This window comes from Etheostoma spectabile, chromosome 5, assembly GCF_008692095.1.
Source record: "Etheostoma spectabile isolate EspeVRDwgs_2016 chromosome 5, UIUC_Espe_1.0, whole genome shotgun sequence".
NCBI lineage: Eukaryota > Metazoa > Chordata > Actinopteri > Perciformes > Percidae > Etheostoma > Etheostoma spectabile.
In genome coordinates, this window is record NC_045737.1 from 34,356,436 (window position 1) to 34,376,090 (window position 19,655).

General features: G+C 40.4%; 2 protein-coding genes and 1 long non-coding RNA gene across 6 annotated transcripts in view; 2 read left to right on the plus strand and 1 right to left on the minus strand.

The window, feature by feature from the left end:
- Positions 1–12,569, plus strand: part of LOC116688969 (aryl hydrocarbon receptor) — a 47,528-nt gene extending 34,959 nt beyond the window's left edge. The window contains exons 4-12 of one of the 3 annotated variants that reach the window (XR_004331897.1): positions 866–955; positions 1,846–1,960; positions 3,725–3,849; positions 4,478–4,674; positions 4,781–4,890; positions 5,310–5,451; positions 8,271–10,065; positions 10,731–11,286; positions 11,333–12,569. Coding sequence is in view for 2 of the 3 variants with exons in the window: in XM_032515204.1 (XP_032371095.1) it covers positions 866–955; positions 1,846–1,960; positions 3,725–3,849; positions 4,478–4,674; positions 4,781–4,890; positions 5,310–5,451; positions 8,271–10,065; positions 10,731–10,814 (2,658 nt within the window). In the remaining variant the exon portion in view is untranslated. Of the gene's footprint in view, positions 1–865; positions 956–1,845; positions 1,961–3,724; positions 3,850–4,477; positions 4,675–4,780; positions 4,891–5,309; positions 5,452–8,270; positions 10,066–10,730 lie in introns of all 3 variants that reach the window. The other 2 variants (XM_032515204.1, XM_032515205.1) reach the window with 2 other exon arrangements.
- A 721-nt stretch (positions 12,570–13,290) lies between these two features.
- Positions 13,291–13,887, minus strand: LOC116688971 (uncharacterized). Its single transcript, XR_004331898.1, has 2 exons — positions 13,732–13,887; positions 13,291–13,371 (listed from the first exon to the last, which is right to left on the minus strand). It is a non-coding gene; the product is annotated as an uncharacterized LOC116688971 (long non-coding RNA).
- Positions 13,888–16,201: 2,314 nt separating this feature from the next.
- The window catches only part of LOC116688970 (aryl hydrocarbon receptor), a 53,316-nt gene continuing 49,862 nt past the window's right edge, over positions 16,202–19,655 (plus strand). The window contains exon 1 of one of the 2 annotated variants that reach the window (XM_032515207.1): positions 16,202–16,553. The gene's annotated coding sequence lies outside the window, so the exon portion shown is untranslated. The remainder of the gene's footprint in view (positions 16,554–19,655) is intronic. The other variant, XM_032515206.1, reaches the window with a different exon arrangement.

Below are 19,655 nucleotides of genomic sequence, written 5' to 3' on the forward strand. Positions count from 1 at the left end.
ACACCTGATTGGTTTACAACATGATGACGTTTTGTATAAACTTTTTATTGTTTTTGAATCGGAGGGATTTTACTTGCTATTTGTCTGATTTAAAGACTTATTCTGTACAGAACACACGTTGTGTGACTGATAGAGACGTTTAGAAGTCAGAGAGACTAAATCTGTTCAGATCACTGATCGTCTCCAGTCTGTTGTTAATTAAAATCTGCAACAGATCTCATGTAGAGCACTTTGACAGCTACTCTGTCATAATTAAAACAACTGGAGACTGTGTACAAGCTGATATGTGGGTCTGATTATATTTTATTAAATCGAAATCGCACCACAGTGTTTTTGTCACTTCCTGTCCAGCCTGAAGGCGGCTGGAATCGGCTGGAAACTGTCCAGCTTTACCGCAGCTTGTTGTCCCCGCCCCCGCTGCTGCCGCCTGCTCTCGTCCACTTTACAGGCGAGGCGCAGTTCATCTCCAACCAGCCTATTATTTTAACATTGGGGCAGATATCTGATCGGTGCACCCTTAATTTGAATTACAATGAAACAAAAGTAAAACTGAAAAATGAGGTGCAATCAAAAATGAACACAGTTCTTGTTACATGATGAGGTTATTTTACAATGTGTTTGCGCCCTTTGGCGTGTGTGTGGCATTTTCTTGTCCTATGAATGATTTTGTGCCCTGACAGTTACAGTTGCTATGTATATCAGGTATGCCTGTGTGCATGCCGCCTTGGTCTGTGTGTGTGTGTGTGTGTGTGTGTGTGTGTGTGTGTGTGAGAGACACTTACATATCTGACATGTACTGTATATGCTCTTTAAAGCTACTTTGTGAAACCTCTGACTGATCCCTGACTGTCTGTTCTCCATGCAGGCGTTGAACGGGTTTGTGATGGTGGTCACGTCAGAAGGATCTGTGTTTTATGTCTCTTCCACAATCAAGGACTACCTGGGCTTTCATCAGGTGAGATGCTGGCTAACTAGTATTATATACAGTATTTGTTTAGGGTCTTTTAGTCATCCTTTAGACTTGAAAGATTGCGGTTGAAAGTTATTTTTCCTTATTTGAATTCATGGAGCAGCCAAGAGAGGGGAGACAAACGGAAGTGGTGGTGAGTGCTGTCTAACACTTGGGTCTAAAAATCTCCCATCAATGTTAGGTCGGTTTATTTATTCATCAAACCACTCAGTGACCCCTTGTGGCCTATATGGAGGAGTATGTATTTGACATATTTTTCTACTTGATTGATTTTGTCATCCCATCAGTCACAAATTTTGTAAACATCAATAGAAACTTATTATACTCAACCACTCTTGAGCTGTCATTTCATATGGTCAATATGCTCTCTAAACACTAGCAAAAATGGCTAAATACATTGATCCTGTTGTAAAATCCTATGTAAGTTAAACTCAGGAAGTTTGGAAATTTATCAAAATTCTTAATATAAAAAAACATACCTTTTAATAGTGAAATTATTTGGATGGGTAAAAAGCAATACAAAGTCTTATTGTGGCATGTTTTGGGTAAAAGTACGCCCATTTAACCTAATTGTGATCATGTACTGCACCTGGAAGCACACTCTGCTATCACATACATGAAATTAAATTACAATTCAGCTTGGATGTGAAGTATTCTTTTTGCAGGGGGATATTAAATAGCAAATTTTTGTTGTTGTTCAATATAGTGTTAAATGAGGAAATACCCATGGAAGGTTTCAACCTTATAATATTCCCAGACTTTTGCAAACCTACTCTTGCTTCACCATGAACACTTTGATAGGAGGTGGATTTTGACCTTGTGTCTTAATGACATGCATTGCTGACGAGATGTTGTGTTCTCTCCTCTGCCGACAGTCAGATGTGGTTCATCAGAGTGTGTTTGAGCTCATCCACACTAATGACCGAGCCTTGTTCAGACAGCAGCTTCACTTTGCTCTAAACCCCACATCTGATGGTACGGATGTGGATGGTAAGAACTGTGAATGAAAAAGTGATGCCTTTTTCTTTTTATTCAGGTTCTCACATAAGCTCAGTCACTCCTATGTGTGAACAAGACACAATATTAACCTAAACCAATGGACCAGGTAAATGCTTATGACATGTGCAGTAGGGCTGGGTATCGTTCCAAAATATATTCAATACAGATACCAATATCGTGACTTTGATACCAGTTCCTAAACAATACTTTTTTCCGATTCCAATTTTATAAAACAATAAGAAATAACATTACACATTACGGCACTTATTTATTTTACAGCTCCTTCTATGAGAGCCCTGTCTCAGTGCGACAGCCAATCACAGACATTATTAGATCTTGTTAGAAGCATGCTGCACGCTTGTTGGCGCTAAGGTTATGATCGTTAAAAACATAAAAAGCATGGTGGCTGAGTGGTTAGCACTTCTGCCTCACAGCAAGAAGGTTCTTGGTTCGAATCCAGGCCTTTCTGTGTGGAGTTGTTCTCCCTGTGTCTGCGTGGGTTTCCTCCGGGTGCTCCGGTTTCTTCCCACCATAAAAGACATGCATCCTAGGTAGGACTACAGTTGAAAACTAGCCAATTGACTAACACTGGTGCATTTACAGAAATGTGCAATGTCCTAATCAAAAAAAAACCATTGTTGTTAACTGAAGTAAAAATAAAAACAAGGCATTAGAAAAAAATTATAACTGTAATGTCTGTTTTGCAAAACTAACTAAAATAAAATAAAATTATTGAGTAAATGTCCTTAGTTTTTGTCTTTGTCAATGTGAACAAAAATCTGTCAAAAGAATTTGAAAGTAGCCTACATTTGAGAAACGAACACAAAGAGCCTAACCTAGCATACCTTAACAAGGTACAGGAGAACGCCAAGCCGCCTTACCTCGAAACAAAAACTAACCCCGGTACAGGGCATGGATGTAGGGGTACGAGGCCACGCAGCAGGACAGAGACAACCACAGGACAGAGAACAATACAGGCATATTTAAAGGGTTAGTAAATACGCAGGAACTCCAACAGCGGGAGGGAACGTGGGTTAATATGTGGATTAATACCGGGATGTCTACACAACTGTGTGAGTCGATTGACTTCACCAAAAGTTCACCACTTTACTGGAACCAGAGTTGAAAACACCTGTTGATGTCTGTCTCCTTTAGTCTGTCGGCTGTTTAGTTTCTCTCCTGGAACACGTCCAACACGTTCGGCACTTACTGCGGCGTCTCGTGTTGACTGTTTACATATCTGTCCTCATCATCATCATATGTACGTTGTATGCACTAGTGTTATTGTTGAATACACTGTGAATACATATTTCTAAAAGTGTGTGATGTTACAGTTGTTATTATTACACAATACTTTTACTGACCTTTTCAAATCCCCCGACCAATAACCCATATTACAAAAAAAAGACTAAACTGATAAAAACTAAACTAAAACTAAGCATTTGAAAAAAATTTAAAAAAATAAACTAAACTAGAAAACCCGTAAAACTGAATTTGAAAATAGAAAGTCAAAACGAAATAAAAATAAAAACTAATGAAAAATGAAAAACTATGATAACCTTTGTTTGCGCACTCATGATGTTTACTCCTTAGGTATAGAAATTTGGTATTGAATGACGAGGCATTTTCCGAAATATTTATATATATTTTATATATATATATATATATTTTTCTATACTATAGAGGCAGTTTGGTCGGTGCCTAAAACGTATTGAATTTGACATGTAATGCTTTATTTTCTACCTGTGTTTTCAGCGTTGACGAGTTGTAGTACGGTGATGTACAGTCCTGAGCAGCTTCCCCCAGAGAACTCGTCCTTCCTGGAGAGGAGCTTCGTGTGTCGCTTCCGCTGCCTCCTGGACAACTCCTCTGGCTTTCTGGTTCGTACAATATTTTAAGTTATAGTCACACTTTTGGCAAAATTAGGTGTAGTGTGATTTAATTACCTTTGCTTGAATTGAAAAAAAAAACTCATTTTACCTGGATTTTCCACCGAGCGTGTCCGTGCTGCGCTGCGTTTTTTGTTTTCCGTCCTCCGCCGCGCTCCACACCCCGCCAATAGTGTCTCTCGAGCACCTTGCCTGCCCAGCTCGCAGATTTTATCGTCTCTACAAGTACTTGAAAGAACAATCGCGTGTTTATTAAGCTAGTATCTGCCTTTCACTCCAAGCACTCCTCTTATTGAACTCCACACCTTCTCTTCACTGGTGTTGTCCTTATAAAAAGGATCTGTGACGTTGTGTTATGTTTTTCCGAGGTGAATGTCGCGTCCTCCGTGGTGTTAAAGAAGACATAAACAATATGGGAGGGGGGGTATTTTGGTAAATTGACTGGATGCTCAAGCTGTTTAACTTCCGCTGTCTGAACGCCCGGTGGAAAATAGGTGTTACAATGCAGTTCTTTTGAAATATTCAGGAAACAAACACACTAACCCTTTTTGTTTTGTTAACCTCTTTCAACGCTAAGCCCCCTGAGTTAATCATGTTATTTGTTTTTTACCCAAACCAGGCTCTGAAGTTCCAAGGGCGACTAAAGTACCTCCATGGCCAGAGGGTTTTGAACAGGGACTGTAACAAATCTCAGCTGGCTCTCTTTGCCATTGCTATGCCCGTCCAGCCTCCAACCATAGTGGAGATCAGAGCTAAAATGCTCCTCTATCAAACCAAGCATCAGCTGGACTTCACACCCATGGCCGTTGATAGCAGGTGCTATCTTAAAACGACACCTTCCAATGTTTTCACCGGTTGCTCGTTAACTGCCGTTCGTTCCAGCTTAACGAACGTGTTGTTTTTTCCTTTTGTCTCCCTCCAGGGGAAAGATTATCCTGGGCTATTCAGAGACTGAACTCTGTATGAAAGGCTCCGGCTACCAATTCATCCACGCAGCTGACATGATGTACTGTGCCGACAACCACATCCGCAGTACGTTTTACATTAAATATGAGTACTATTTGGTATTTGATGGTGATGCAACAACACATTCGCATTGTTTGTTTTTACAGTTTTCAGTGGTTATCCAGAATGATAATCTGCGGAATATAGCAAAGTTTTTCTTGCTTGTTGGGACAATGTTCTGAGTTCAATTTTATTTTTTTTAAGTCTGCATGTGTAACTCTGCGTGCTTCATCAGCTACTTACCACAAAATTGACATTGCTGTTGTTATTCCTTTCAGAAAACACAAGTTAGTTCCACTTATGGTAAAGCTTTAAGAAGAGCACATCACAGTATATGATAAATAAACTAAACATGCCTAGCTGACCTTTAAGAATAGCAACAACAGCCATGTTCTGCCACTTTACTGACAACCATCTCGTTGTGTGTTTTTGTCTTTATATCACAGTGATTAAAACAGGAGAGAGCGGTCTCACTGTTTTCAGGCTCCTGAGTAAGTCGCGTGGCTGGGTGTGGGTGAAGTCCAACGCCAAGCTGATCTACAAAGGAGGAAGACCTGAATTCATCATTGCATATCAGAGAGCTTTATCGTGAGTGTGTGATCATTTAAGTACTTCACTGGCACTGGCTCTGTTGGTTGCTGAATTTATAAAAATTGGATGGCACGGGCAAAAAAAAACGCGTCCTCAACGGGGTTTCTGACTGAGCTTTACAAGACTGATCATGGTGTCAGCACCCCACTTCCGGAAGTGGGGTGCTGAGGGTGCTGCTGCACCCCCTGCTGGCAGGAGCTGGATTGTTTTTTAAATTCATTTTAATATTTTTTTAAGAATTACTAATTTGTTGTCTCAAATTTTATATATATATATATATATGTATTTGAATACCAAATAATGAGACAAATAGCAAAATAAAGGTTATAGATATGTTTAACTAACTGTTAATTAACTGTTATAGCTGCTATATAGGAAAGGTCAAATATAGGTCAAAGTGAAAGTGAGTGACTGGCTGAGAAAACGAGCAGTGGTTAGTTGACTGGAACTTTAGTCGTAGATAACAATTTGTTGCAGAAGAGGATACAAGATTTTTTCTTCCGGCATAGTAATGTGGCTAAAATTAGCAAGATTTCATCTGTAGATGTTACAGTTGATGTTTCCTCGTCCACCGTTGAGGCAAACAACTTCAGCAGTAGCACCCTAGTTTCTAACTTCAACTGTACAGAAGGATTCAAAAAGCCAAGCAACTTTGGTCATCCTGGAAGGAGGTTTGGGAAAAGAAAACCTTTCAACGCTGCGATTAGCATGAATGATAAGCCGTTTCTTGTGTAATTTGTTGTGTTAGAGAGCAGTCTACTGGGCACAATTATATTAATTAATTATCCTGAAATACGGAAATATGTTCAGCTTACTTCCTCAACACGTGTGGAAAAGAACCACAGTTTACATGCTGGGTCGGTATCTCCTAAAACTTTGGTTATTCTGCAAAAAGAATAAGTTGCTTTAAATAATTCAGTTCCCTGTGAGGGCAATGCCTGTAAGTAAATTGTTTTCATTGCAAATGTTTGCTTTGGAGAATACACAAGTTGGGCTATTTGTTGGCGAGGTCATTGCAGCCTGATTATTAACATGTATTTTCAAGCCAAACATCTCTGGTGTGGTTTTGATGACCAAAAAAGTAATTTAACTTAGCTTTATAGGCTACTGAAATAGGCTAATGATATCCAGTGGGCTTCTGTGGGGTTGCCCAAGACTTTTCTAAACTTTGCATCACTCTCACCAATACGCTACGCTAAAATTACATATTTAGCTGTCAAAATCCGAAACATTTCCTGGGGGGGAGAAATCGTCCGACATCCATTATTTTGTTATTCAGCACCCCTGGTCAAAAATAGGTGCCTGGCACAATTTGCAATAACTTTGAATATTGTGATAAGGATATTACTTGTGATAATTAAATAGATATTAAAGTGTACTCAGTAGGGGTGTGAAGAGACGAGAGTGGGTTCACGAGAACGAGACAAACGTTTACCATTATTTTGAAGAAAAATTAGATGAGGAAACATGACAGGAAAAATCTTTTATTCAATCAAAAAGTCACAAAATAAAAAAAATGAACACTGAGGAAGGTTTTGCCACAAAAGGCTTCTGTCCGCCTCCCTCTCTTCTCCCAAAACCCATCCCTACAACCTATTAATAAAAAAAGTGAATTTCTTACACCACACTGTAACTATTATCCTTTATTATATTTGTATATTATTATTATTTGTGTCTTATTCTTTTTTATTTTGTTTTATTTCCATGACTTTTTTTAATTGCTCTTCAATGTTTAATGTAAAGCACTTTAAATTTACTTGTTCCTGAAAGGTGCTATAGAAATACAGTTGTCTCGCCCTGCAGCCTCACACCGTCACCAGATGCTTTTGTCTTCTGCCTGCCAGTCAATCACCAGGGTAACAGAGAGAGACTGCAGTACAGAGTCAGTGGTGGTCTATGAAGCTATCTACTTTTCTCAGGATATAATCTTTTGCCTGGTAATTTGAATGTTGCATTCAAAAGGGGAGGCTAAGAACATCCACACTGCTGGGTGTTATAGTTTTTTAAAGTCGCTTTTTTGTTCTAAAAAGCCTTTTAAAATGTCAATGACATCCTACACATCGGACGGCCAGAGATCCTGCTTTACTGCAAGCTCTGAGTCACTTCCACACACACACTCATACACACGCACACGCACCACACACACACATGCTTCGGATGCCATCAAGCAGGATCTCTGGTTGTAATCCGTCCTTCACTGACCACTCAGCATTCATTAGCAGAATGCTAGAGTGTTATGGGCAACAACAACTTAACCTGTAAGAAATTGAAAGGACATAAGTACTCGTTCGTTCAACTTTCGACCCATAATCCATGTTGAACTTGCAAAATCCACAATCAAATCTGAAATTTCTCAACAACAATCAGGCGAAAGAGACAAATTTAGCCGTCTAGCTCCGTAGACTCGCATTCATTTTGCCCTCATCCGCTTTCACCTCCAGTGGAACTCTTGTGGAACTGCAGCCAAATGTGGTTCAATGGGGCAAACCTCTTGTACTCAGATCGACTGCTTTCAGTAGGCCGCTAAAATACAACAAACCACTTGTTGAATTTAATAAAAAATGAAAGGCAGTCATTTCCAACATTCTTTTATCAAACAAATTGAACTTTGAATTAAATATAAAAGGCACCATTGAAAACAGAATGGCAGTTACATTTTAAAGTTTCTACTGATATTTTCTTTCAACTAACACAAAAAATCGGAGTGGCTTTCGCAATATTTCACAGCCCTTTCGCAATGTGTTTATTGCACCTTTTGATTCCTCGTGCAGCCCTAGTGTCAGTAACGTAACGTGTTCTAAACGTGTCTGTTTCAGCAACGCTGAGGGTGAGGAATATCTGCGTCAGAGGAGGCTGCAGCTTCCCTTCAACCTGACCACAGGAGAGGGCATCCTCTACAACAACGACGCCACGGTGGACCTTCAACAGTTTCAGTTCAACAAAATGTTCAGCAACGTTAACAAAATGAAGGAGGATGTGACCCCCGGCTCTTTGCTGGACTGCTTCCTGAGTCAGGATGAGACCGCTTACATGCCGCGGACAGTGGACACCCCTCTACCTGTGGACCAGGTGTTCATGGACAGCCAGGCGCTGGTTAGCATCGCCAGTGACTCATGGCAGGATGACGGCACTACAGCTACAACCAGTGACCCTGTTGTAGTGAAGGAGGAAGCCAAGCAGTCGGTGATGGCTGTGATCGACAACCTGGAACAAATGGCTCAAAACGGTGACTTTTGCACAGCGTTGCAGAACCTGGACGTCGGTGACGCAGAGCTGATGGAATGGAATAATGCCCTCAAGAGATTAAGTCAGGACCAGGATCAGCAGAGCAATGTCAGGTCTGAGCTGGACAGCATCCTCACTAATGACATATTTGATTACATCGATTCGGTTTTGTTCAAGGACAAGGGAGAAGACTGTCTAAATGGCAGCCCTCCCAGCTGCCTCCCAGCTGTCAACAACAATCAGCAGGACCCCATCACTCAGGCTGCTCGGCTCTCGGCCACTGGTCTCGGTGATCAACAGCTGTTTCAAACACCGAGCCCCAAACGTACTTACTCTCCAATGAATGGTCTCTATGCTCACCAGCAGGACGCAATGACTGGCCCAGCGATTGCAGGGCGTAGCTTAGTAGAGTCCACTCAGATATTCAACAGCACCCAGAAACTCTCCCACGGTCCCCTGATTCCTCCGGTTGATACCAACCTGCCCCCTCTTCAACAACTGCAGCTCCAGGACATTTTCAGCCCATCTATAGAGCTTCCAGAGCTCACTGTCCCTGACACCTTGGCCCCTTTTCAATCCTGTGGGCAGACATCTATCAGCCAAATGGGCTGCCCCCAGGGGACTTCAGCACAGATACGGTCCAACCGACTTCTGCAGAGTCTTCAAAACAACGTGCAAGCTCCTGCAATAGCAGCAAATGGACAGTTGCTACAGAGCTCCGTTCAACAACCAAACAACGTTGCGCCCGGCATAATAGACATTTTGCCAGCCCTGATTCCGTGCAGTGACTTCAATTCCACTAGCGCACCTAATGTTCCCATTCCCTTTGCCACACCATGTCAGCAAGGAAGCGCCTCTTTTGAAACGCACAACCACCAGTTCCACCAGTTCCAGCAGTGGCCGCCGAGCCACGGGCAGAAGCTGCCCCACACTGGCATCATGCAGAATGGACAGAAGTTGATGCCAGCGTGCCACAGCCTAACGCCAGAAAGTCAAACCTTCCCGCATGCTGCCGGCCTTTGGCCGAGGGATGTCACGGGACTGAACCCCACTCAGCAGCACGGAGGGCTGACGTGTGGCCAGGCAGCCACTCACAGCAGCTGCATGTTCAACCAGCACTTTTCATCCGGGCCAGCAGGCGGCGATGTCCTGGCTCAGCTCGGGCCTCCAGGCCCCCTGAGGGGGGCTGAAGTGTCTCTGGATGAGAGTCCTCCTCAAGATTCCTGCTACTTCCAGTGGAGCCACAGTGAGTCCGTGGTGGGCACCTCAGGAGCCATAAACCAGGAGAACGTCAACATCGGCCCTCTGACCGCTCCGCCCAACATGCCGGCTACAGAGCACCCACTCAACATTCAGCACTACCTGGAATACCAAAGACACACACAGGTAAACTAATCATTTCACCCAACAAGATCTTTCATTATAAATAATCATTTTCAGACTATATTAAAATAAAGAGCCTCAACTGATGCTTCTTTTTATTGTCAATTCTGAGATTTTTTTAAATTAATTAACTCATTGTTTAGTCTATATAATGTCAGAATATAGTAACAAATGTCATTTAAAGTTTGCCAATTAAGAACCCAATTTTAAGGTGCTTATTTTTAGGTAAACCCCAAGGAAATTGAATTTATCATGATATAAAACAAAAAGAAAGCTGCACATTCTCCTAATTTGAGAAATAAGCTGCACTAATACACTGTAAAGTATAATATATATTTTTGAATTGTGACTTAATGTTTTTCAGCACTAATTATAAGTAAAGGAAAACTAATTTCAAAACAAAAGCATGAATCTTTACTTTTTTTTATCCAGAAGAAAAATCAAAATTTTGAAGCTAAAAGCTTAAAGGCCTTTATTTACCCAAATCACTAACGTTTAGGGTGTGCTGCATAAAGCGCTGATAACTCATTTGAATATCAATTAGCAAAATTGTTATTAGTTGTTTTATTTATTAGCGGTTTTTGATGAACATGATGTTTTTTGCTGTGCGACTGTTAGACTCTTAACCACATTTTCCTTCAACCACGTGTCCTCTCTGCTCTATCCAGCAGGGGGGAAGAGTCTCCGCTGAAAGCAACGGGATTTTCGATGCTCCTGCTCTTGATGTTGCCGCTGTGTACCTGACAAAGTAGAGCCAAGCCACGTTGTTATTTCTGTCGCGACACATCCAGGAGGACAAGATTAAGCATAGTTTGCCTGTATCAGTGCTTACCCACAGACGCTCATGCTTACCCTCCTTGTTATATATTTTATATCACTCTGTATCATTTATACTTTGTCCAGTCTGTAATGTTTTAGAAGCTGTTGCTTGTCAGTTTTTTTTTAGTGAAGATACACTATAGTAATAATGAAGTATGACGCCACAAGTGCATTTACCAGGATGGAGCTTAAGCCAGCTAGGAGGATTGATTACGTAAATCCAAATAGCCAAAGAAATAGGTCTTTATAAGGGAAAGCAAGTTTTAGTCACGTCCTTGTTTTCAGCCAAGGACATAAATGTGTTTATCTCCCAAGTATAAATACCTGAAAATGAAAAAAACAAACATGCAGGGTTTTTTTTTGTAAACTTTGACGCTTACAAAGTGGAGACTTCTAAGAGAAGTTGTCATCATCTTTAAAAAAAAATCAGTGTGAACACTCACTGTGATAGTAATAGCTACCTGAACGCACAGTTGTGCCTTGAACTTAATATTATTACAGATAAATGAATCTGTATATTTTAAATGGACCCCTTAAATGTGGTTGATGTAAAGTGTATACATACATGCTGTAATTGTACTCATATTGGTTTCACCAAAAGGTTTGCTTTGGCTCACAAAAATCTCATATGTACACAATGCCTCAGCATGTAATCCACGTGTGCAATGCAAATGCATTTTTATGGAGAATTCTTTCCAACTTCTGTCAGGGATGCAAACCTTTTTGGTTTATTGCATTATTTCCATTTCAGTGAGATTTTTAAAACTAGAAAAAAAAGCCACCGTTGAGTTAATTTGGATGCACTGCTGCTAATTAAGACCTGTACTTGTGTGTGTGTGTGTGTGTGTTTTAGCTGCATCTTACTCATGTTTAAAAACCAATGGAACTAAAAGCAAACTGCAAGTGTGCCACTGAGCTTTAAGAAATCAGTCCATCAAAAATCACTTCAAGCTTGTCAAACGTTCTAAGCCACATTCCCCCAAACTGTAATTATGCACTCACTCGTCTAGACAAAATACTCCGTGATTACAAGAAAGAAAGTCAAATAACTGGCAGTTACCGTCTAAGACTGTGAAAAAAAGAAGAATAAAAGGTTAAGGTAGACGCCTAAATGATCTCCCAATATTCTACGTCAAACCAAAAACAGATGTACTTTTAGGGAAACCCTAATCTTTCTCAAAAATGCTCAACCACACTGACAAAAGCCGTGTCCCGTGTAAGGGGCCGACTCCTCGGTGATGCAGGGGGTCCACACTGAACATGGGCCTCCCCTCTAGGTGAGGTGCATTTAGGTGCGCTTTTCCAACTTTTAAGTAAAAAACATTCACATCTATAATCACAAACTTGCCCTAAGACAGATGACAAAATGATGAAACCCAGTGTTAATTAAATCAACATATGATGGACTTAATATGAACTATTAAGCAATGTACAGCATCAGTTTAAGATGATATATTGCTACAACTTGTGGATTCTTCTTACATTTATTCCAGAGATGTGCACTTCATGTAATGTCTTTTTTTTTAAATCTTCTACCACCAGCAGAATGAAAGCGCTTGATAAATGCAACATGTAATCAATTGACTGCAAGTTATTGCCTGAATCCATTTTTAAACAAATGGTTGATGGGATTCTTCAAGCCTTGGAAAAAGAGTCAGCCCTGTCAATGTTGTAATGTTTTTAAAAATGCAGACTTGAGGATCCAGTCCCTAAATTTGTCCTCACAGGCGATCCTCCCCACATACAACTCTGTCCGCACCCATATAGACTTCTGTTCAATTCTCCTATATTTTGTTATACAAAATAGAAACACCGTAAAATATGTATCGCTTTACCCAAAACATTAATTTATATGATTGCATACAGCATGATCATATACATTTTTGTGTGCCTTCATGCTGAATCGGCAGCTTAAAAGTATTTTCATATCAATATATCCGTGCCTTCTTGTATAAAGCATCTTAAAATTATATTTGACACTGTAGCACTTGTTTTTTTTTTTAAGGCAATCCTTAAGCGCTGCACTAATTTAAGTGAAGCCACGTCCATAGGAAATACAGCATCCTGGCTGTTAATTGAAAGTTTTATCCTTAAGTGCATTTCAAGGCTCTGGGGACTTTCTTAAAGTCCGTTTTCCATTACAAAAACGTCCTTAACAATAGAAACAAGGGAACATGCTTAACTTGACCTATCTCCATAGAGATGGTAAGATGTCTTTCATTGACAAGCAGAGTATTTAGTGCCAAGAACGTGGAGATTTAAACGGGTCTAACAATGCATTCAGATCCTATTTACCTTGCCTTGTGCCCGGTTTGTGCTCTTCACTTTGGCTCCTTTTTATCTGCTTTTCACTAAAGGTTTGTTATATCCGCACTACAACAAAAAACAACAACACCATTATTGGTTTGGATTAACCTGAGCATAAACAGCTTTTACATGGCAGCTTTATCGTATTCCTGCTGCACTGTGGGACATCGCTCAGTATTTTACCTCTCCTGTACCCTGGAAATCCAGAGTTCTCGCCAGAGCACAATTTGGATTTGCTCAGCGAGCCACTCTGGCATCGAGTAACGCTGCTCATTAACTATGCCCTCGTAGCCGAGCTGCACCAATCACATCGGTGCGTCCGATGACGGATGACAACAGTCCAGTTAGCGCCGCTGGTAGCTAAGCGTAGGGGGCTCTGGATACGCTACCCCGTGTGTTGTTGTGATTGGTCGTAGTGTTATCCAATTGCGTGCAGTGAGATTTCCAAATGCGCGCTCGGTGCCGCCCCTCGAGATGGGCGCCTTTCATCGCTCGATGCCCGACTTTTGATCTTTCGGATTTGGGTCTGGATTTCCAGGCTACCTCTCCTTATGAATCTATTGTGTATGTTTTTGGAAATAGCTTTTTAGTACAGTGCCTAAAGTTAGGCCACAGATTATTATGGCTTCCTTTCCTGTGTCCTTTTTTTTTTTGCTCATTGTTCTTTATTTTGTTAAAAAAAAAGAAGCTGTCATAGTCTCTTCTGGCTGTAGAGGATCTCAGCGTGAAGCAGACTGCGGAGCCTATGAGGACATCCTAGAAACCGCCTTTGATATCGAACTTTGACAGACATGTCATGACTGTAGCCACTATGAAAAAAAAAAAACCTGGAGCCAAATGTTTTCTTTACAGCGATGTTGATGTTTTTATGCTAACATGTGCCTTGCAATATTTTTGTTATTCGTTAAAAAAAAGAAAAAAATCACAACTATTCAGTTTCATGTAATCCATGTATATTTAGTCAATCAGTTATGTATATCATAATATATGTTAAACAAATAACCAGCCTTTGTCTATTCAATGCTTTTTCATAAATGTGTACAATAAGTAAAACTGTGTTGGGCTCATTTCTTATAAAAATCAATTATGACGTGGAACCAACTATATATCCACGCTATTTGAAATAAGAGCTAATAAATTAGCAAAAAAAAAACGCGAGGTTTTAGTGCACTGAGTAACTTAATTAATATAATCTAATTCTGGATTATGTGTCGTATGTGGCCAGCAGAGCTGGGGTGATGCTGTGTTCCAGGCTTAGACTGTAGATATATACTGTATATATATATATATATATATATATATATCTTAATATCAACGGTCTATGGTTCCAGGCAAACCGTAACCGGTTACCGGAACTTTTCCATAATATCTTCTCTGGACTGATAACACCCAAGCACTCTACAAGAAGGGCCAGAGTCGCCTCCATCTGCTGAGGAGACTCAGGTCCTTTGGAGTGTGCAGGACTCTCCTCAGGACCTTCTATGACTCTGTGGTGGCCTCTGCCATCCTCTACGCTGTGGTCTGCTGGAGGGGGGCAGCTCGGACCGGGACAGGAGCAGACTCAATAGACTGATCAGAGAGAGCGAGCTCTGTCCTGGACTGTCCTCTGGACCCCTAGAGGAAAGTAGGGGAGAGGAGGATGTTAGCCAAGCTGACATCCATCATGGACAACACCTCTCACCCCCTACATACACTGTGGGGTCCCTGAGCAGCTCCTTCAGCAGCAGACTGATACCCCCCCACGTGTGAAGAAGGAGAGGTACCGCAGGTCCTTCATCCCGGTCTCTGTCAGACTCTACAACGCCTGCACCACCTGATAGTGTTGTAGTTTCTCTTCCGTTTTTCTCCCATCTACATCACACACTTTCTGTTTACTTTAATATTGGTATTTATATTATTTTATTACAAGTACTTACTTTTCATATTTATGGTCTCGGTTAATATAATTTAAATTATGCTACCGACTCTTGCTCTTTTGCTCTAATACACATTCAACTTAATTTTTACGTCACTTACACCGCAATATTGTTCTCTTATCATGGCAACCGCACTTTAAAATTCCTTTTGTTTGACGCCATTTTACTTCCTCAGTCTACCATATTTTCATTGTCTATTCTTGCCTGTTTCTTGCCTGTTATTCTTTCGTGCTTACTTGTTTGTGTGTTATTGTTTTGTTTTTTGTTTTTTGCTGCTATGCTGCTACTTGTAACGACAGAATTTCCCCGTCGTGGGATAAATAAAGTCTAATCTAATCTAAATCAAACCAGCTATCAGGCTAACCGATATAGCACCAGGTCAATCTCTAGGTGTGGTGAAGGGTGTGTGAGCTCATTGTACACACAAATTTTGCAATAAAGTTATGTCCTACAACATACGTGCAACCCGTAGACCGTATATTATTGATAATTAATAATTTATTATATTAACGGTCTATGGTGCAACCCTGTTACCGAAACATCCATTATTTAGCCTGGCAGAAGAAGAAGAAAAACATAGACAGTTAAAGAAATGGACCAACAGATCCCGTTGTTCTGGACGTTGTGGAACAGCTTGATATTTTCGATTAAAAAAAAAATGAAAAAATAGTAATACAACGGGCCAGTTTTTCTAAATTATGGATGCCTAAATTGTCCTCCAATCCTGGAATGACAAAATGTTTCCACCTCGGCAAAGTTAACTGGAACATTTTATCACCTAAAAATGTCTTGTTCAGCGTCGTCCGTAGGTTTTGTTCCAACTGGCTTACGTCACGCGAGAGGGTCAACTGTTAAGACTACAAACATGGACCTCACCCAACAACAATGTCACGGCTACTTTCAGGTACACAGTGCCATGGGGGGCCCTCATAGACCGTACAGTCTATGGTTGCCATGGCTATGCCTCTCTGTCTTGATTGACAGGTTGGCATGTGGCCACGCCCCAAAGCATCAGCTGCTATATTGTCTATTTAAAATCAAATGGGACCATGCGTTACAAAAATGTAATAACATCATGCTGTATTTAAGAAGACTTGAAACTAGCGAATGAGGCCATAAACTTATAAACTAAATGTTTACTGAGATGATAAAACAAGTGACAAGTGGGGTGTTGCCCCTTAGACTTTTACAGAAACGGACTTCTCCTAAGCACTCTGTGGAGTCGCCCCCTGCTGGAGATGAGATAAATTAAGGTTTAAGGAACTTCCGGTTTTACTTTTCATGCCGTTGGGAGATGCCGCTTGGTCAACAACAAGCATCCAGGATCTCAAAAGTCTTTCTTAGAGGATAACTAAATATAAAAGCAGCACGACTAAACGTTAAAATCGGCCAAATCTCAGTTTGTCGTACTGACGTGCTGAGCATCTGAACAGCACACCAAGGCAACAGGTACGTGCTCAGATGATCTCCTGTGGAACTATGCGGGGAACGGAACATTGTGTAATGTTGTGGTTTAGCAAATGTGCACAGTACCCAGCAAACAATGTTCCCTGAAGGTTAGGTTTGGTTGTGTTTTGGTTTTGTGTTGGTTAATCGGAACGTATTCTTGACGTTCTCAGAACGTTCCCCTAAAGTTATCCTAACGTTTCAACCTTTAGATAACGTTCCCCTAACGTTAGGATAACGTTAGGATAACGTTAGGATAACGTTTCAACCTTTAGATAACGTTCCCCTAACGTTTCAACCTTTAGATAACGTTCCCCTAACGTTATCCTAACGTTATCCTAACGTTTCAACATTTAGATAACGTTCCCCTAACGTTTCAACCTTTAGATAACGTTCCCCTAACGTTATCCTAACGTTATCCTAACGTTTCAACATTTAGAGAACGTTCCCCTAACGTTATCATAACGTTTTAACCTTTAGAGAACGTTCTCCTAACGTTAGCCTAACGGTTCACCTTTAGATAACTTTCCCCTAATGTTAGCCTAACGTTTCAACCTTTTAGAGAACGTTCTCCTAACGTTAGCCTAGCGTTTCAACCTTTTAGAGAACGTTCTCCTAACGTTAGCCTAGCGTTTCAACCTTTAGAGAACGTTCCCCTAACGTTATCCTAACGTTTCTAACGTTCCCCTAATGTTAGCCTAACGTTTCAACCTTTAGCGAACGTTCCCCTAACGTTATCCTAACGTTTCAACCTTAAGAAAACGTTCTCCTAATAGTTGCTCCCACCATTTTCCCACCTAAACGCAACACTTATAAAAGCAACTTAGCTCTGAGTCAGTGTGACGTCAGCCGCCCTGAGTCGTGTTTACTTTAACTTCCATTATTTTGCCATTCTGACGGCTGCTGTTAACAGCTGGGTACGGCTTGCCTAACAATACGGCCACGAATGACCATAAAGACTACACTTCGGGTGGGGGGGGGGTTCCGTCAGCGCTTCGCTCCGACCGTTCTGTGTAAAACACATTGGTTCCTACCTCATCTTTAGTACAAAAACTTAATACCCCGCTTGAGTGCAGACACTACAGATTCGGACTTTGTTGAAAATATTTAATAATAAATTGTCATTTAGTAACTATTTCATCATATCAATTAGGCCAATGTACAGTATTTGCATATAATCAGAGTTGAAAGAGTTGGCTGCGTTTTCAATTAAATACTGTTTAAATATGAATTTAATTGCATGTGAACATATATTTAATCCCTTGAGAGTGACAGCAGTGTCCAATACTGTGGTCTGAAGCTACATGAATTCACTTAAAAATATTTTATAATCTAAATATTCTACACTAGAGATCTTCAACATGGGGTCCTCAGAGTCAATGCAAAATTTTTGTTAATTTTTGAAATTTTTTTACAAAATTAAAAAGTCTTAACATCATCCAACATAGTATTGGCAAATAAAAATCCTGGCTGCTTACTGGCCTATATGTAAGGTGGTCCCTAAAGAAGCCATATTTATATTAAATGTGCAATATTTATTTATTCATTATTTAGTACTTAACCATTTCATTTCATTACTGTGCAATATTTAAAACTCAGGATGTTTGATACACCAAACTATATTTTGTATAATGTGCATACAAAACTATTTTATACATGTGATACTCTCAGGACTGTGCACCAGGTTCCTCCACTCTCTTTTTTTCTGCACTACCCATACTTTAGATATTTTAATTTTATATATTTCTATATATCGTGTCAACACTTTTAAGGGGTTGCTTCAATCTCATTGCACAAGTACTGCACTTGTGTATAATGACAATAAAGGCTTTCTTTTCTAAATGGAAGTGTTTCCTCGCCACTGTCCCGCAACTGTTGGGTCTTTGTAAATTATAGAGTGTGGTCTAGACCTACTCTATCTGTGAAGTGTCTTGAGATAACTCTTGTGGCGATTTGATACTATAAATAAAAGTGAATGAATTCATTGAATACCCACATGCTTGGGTATGAGTTTATTCCTCTGAGTGGACGGCTCCCCGTCAGGAGGACCTTGAGTAGCAGCCAGACTAAAAAGCCCTCTTAATTCTCCGTTCTGCTGGGCTCGGAGCATGAAAAACACATTTACAGCCGCAGCAGTCGCTGTCCCGTGGGACACAAAGTGTCTAAGCAAACACAAAACCTCTCTTGTCCCCAACCCCCCCCCCAGCTCCTGGAGGCATGAAGGGCAAGTGCCTACAGAGTTCTGCAGTGTGTACTGTACAGGCAACAAACTAAAATACACACACAGTCAATGCAGAGTCAGAGGAAGGCTTATATTTGACAGGTTACTATAAATACGTGTTTTGCTGAATGTCTTTGTTGTAAATAACTTGCATGCAGGGAAGTGTTGGTAGCTATTTGTACAAAAAAATACTCATTTGGATGAAACGGAGGGGGGGGGGAGAAAAGGCCATGGAGTGTCCGAAATGAAAGTGTTAATGCTCTGGGAACCTTGAATATCCAAGCCAAGTTTCATTAAAGACTGGTTGTTTATGTTCAACATCACGGGCCCGACCGATGGGCTTTTTGAGACTGACACGTAGTGGACTTAGACGGGAACGGTTCACCGATCACGGCGTAACTCCTGTTGTGGAGATGTTTTGAGAGGAAATGAAAATAAAGCTTTTCTATGTCGATTGTGTATCGATTTTGCACCGGTTTTACTGCAGGCTGCTTTCCTAAACATATAACTTTATGATAAAAGACTAGGCCTACATAATGATATTGTACATTATATATCACATTGTCATCCAATTCTAGAAAGGCACACTAAGAAAATAAAGAATAGATAAAGCATGAACTAAATAGCTGGAAAAAAAAAAATCATGTTGCATCGTTTTCTGCATTATATGTTGTTTAAAAAAGGTTTACATATCAGAAAACATAAACATAGATACCAATATGTCTGTGATGTGGTCCAATATTGCTTGATAATATCAGCCAATCGATGCATATCTGTGCAGCTCTAGTCAAAATATTGACTGTCTACTGTATGCATAATTGCACATTTTTAACTCAAATTTTGCTTCTTTTATTTTCCTCATTGTATATGTCTTCTTATTTTTA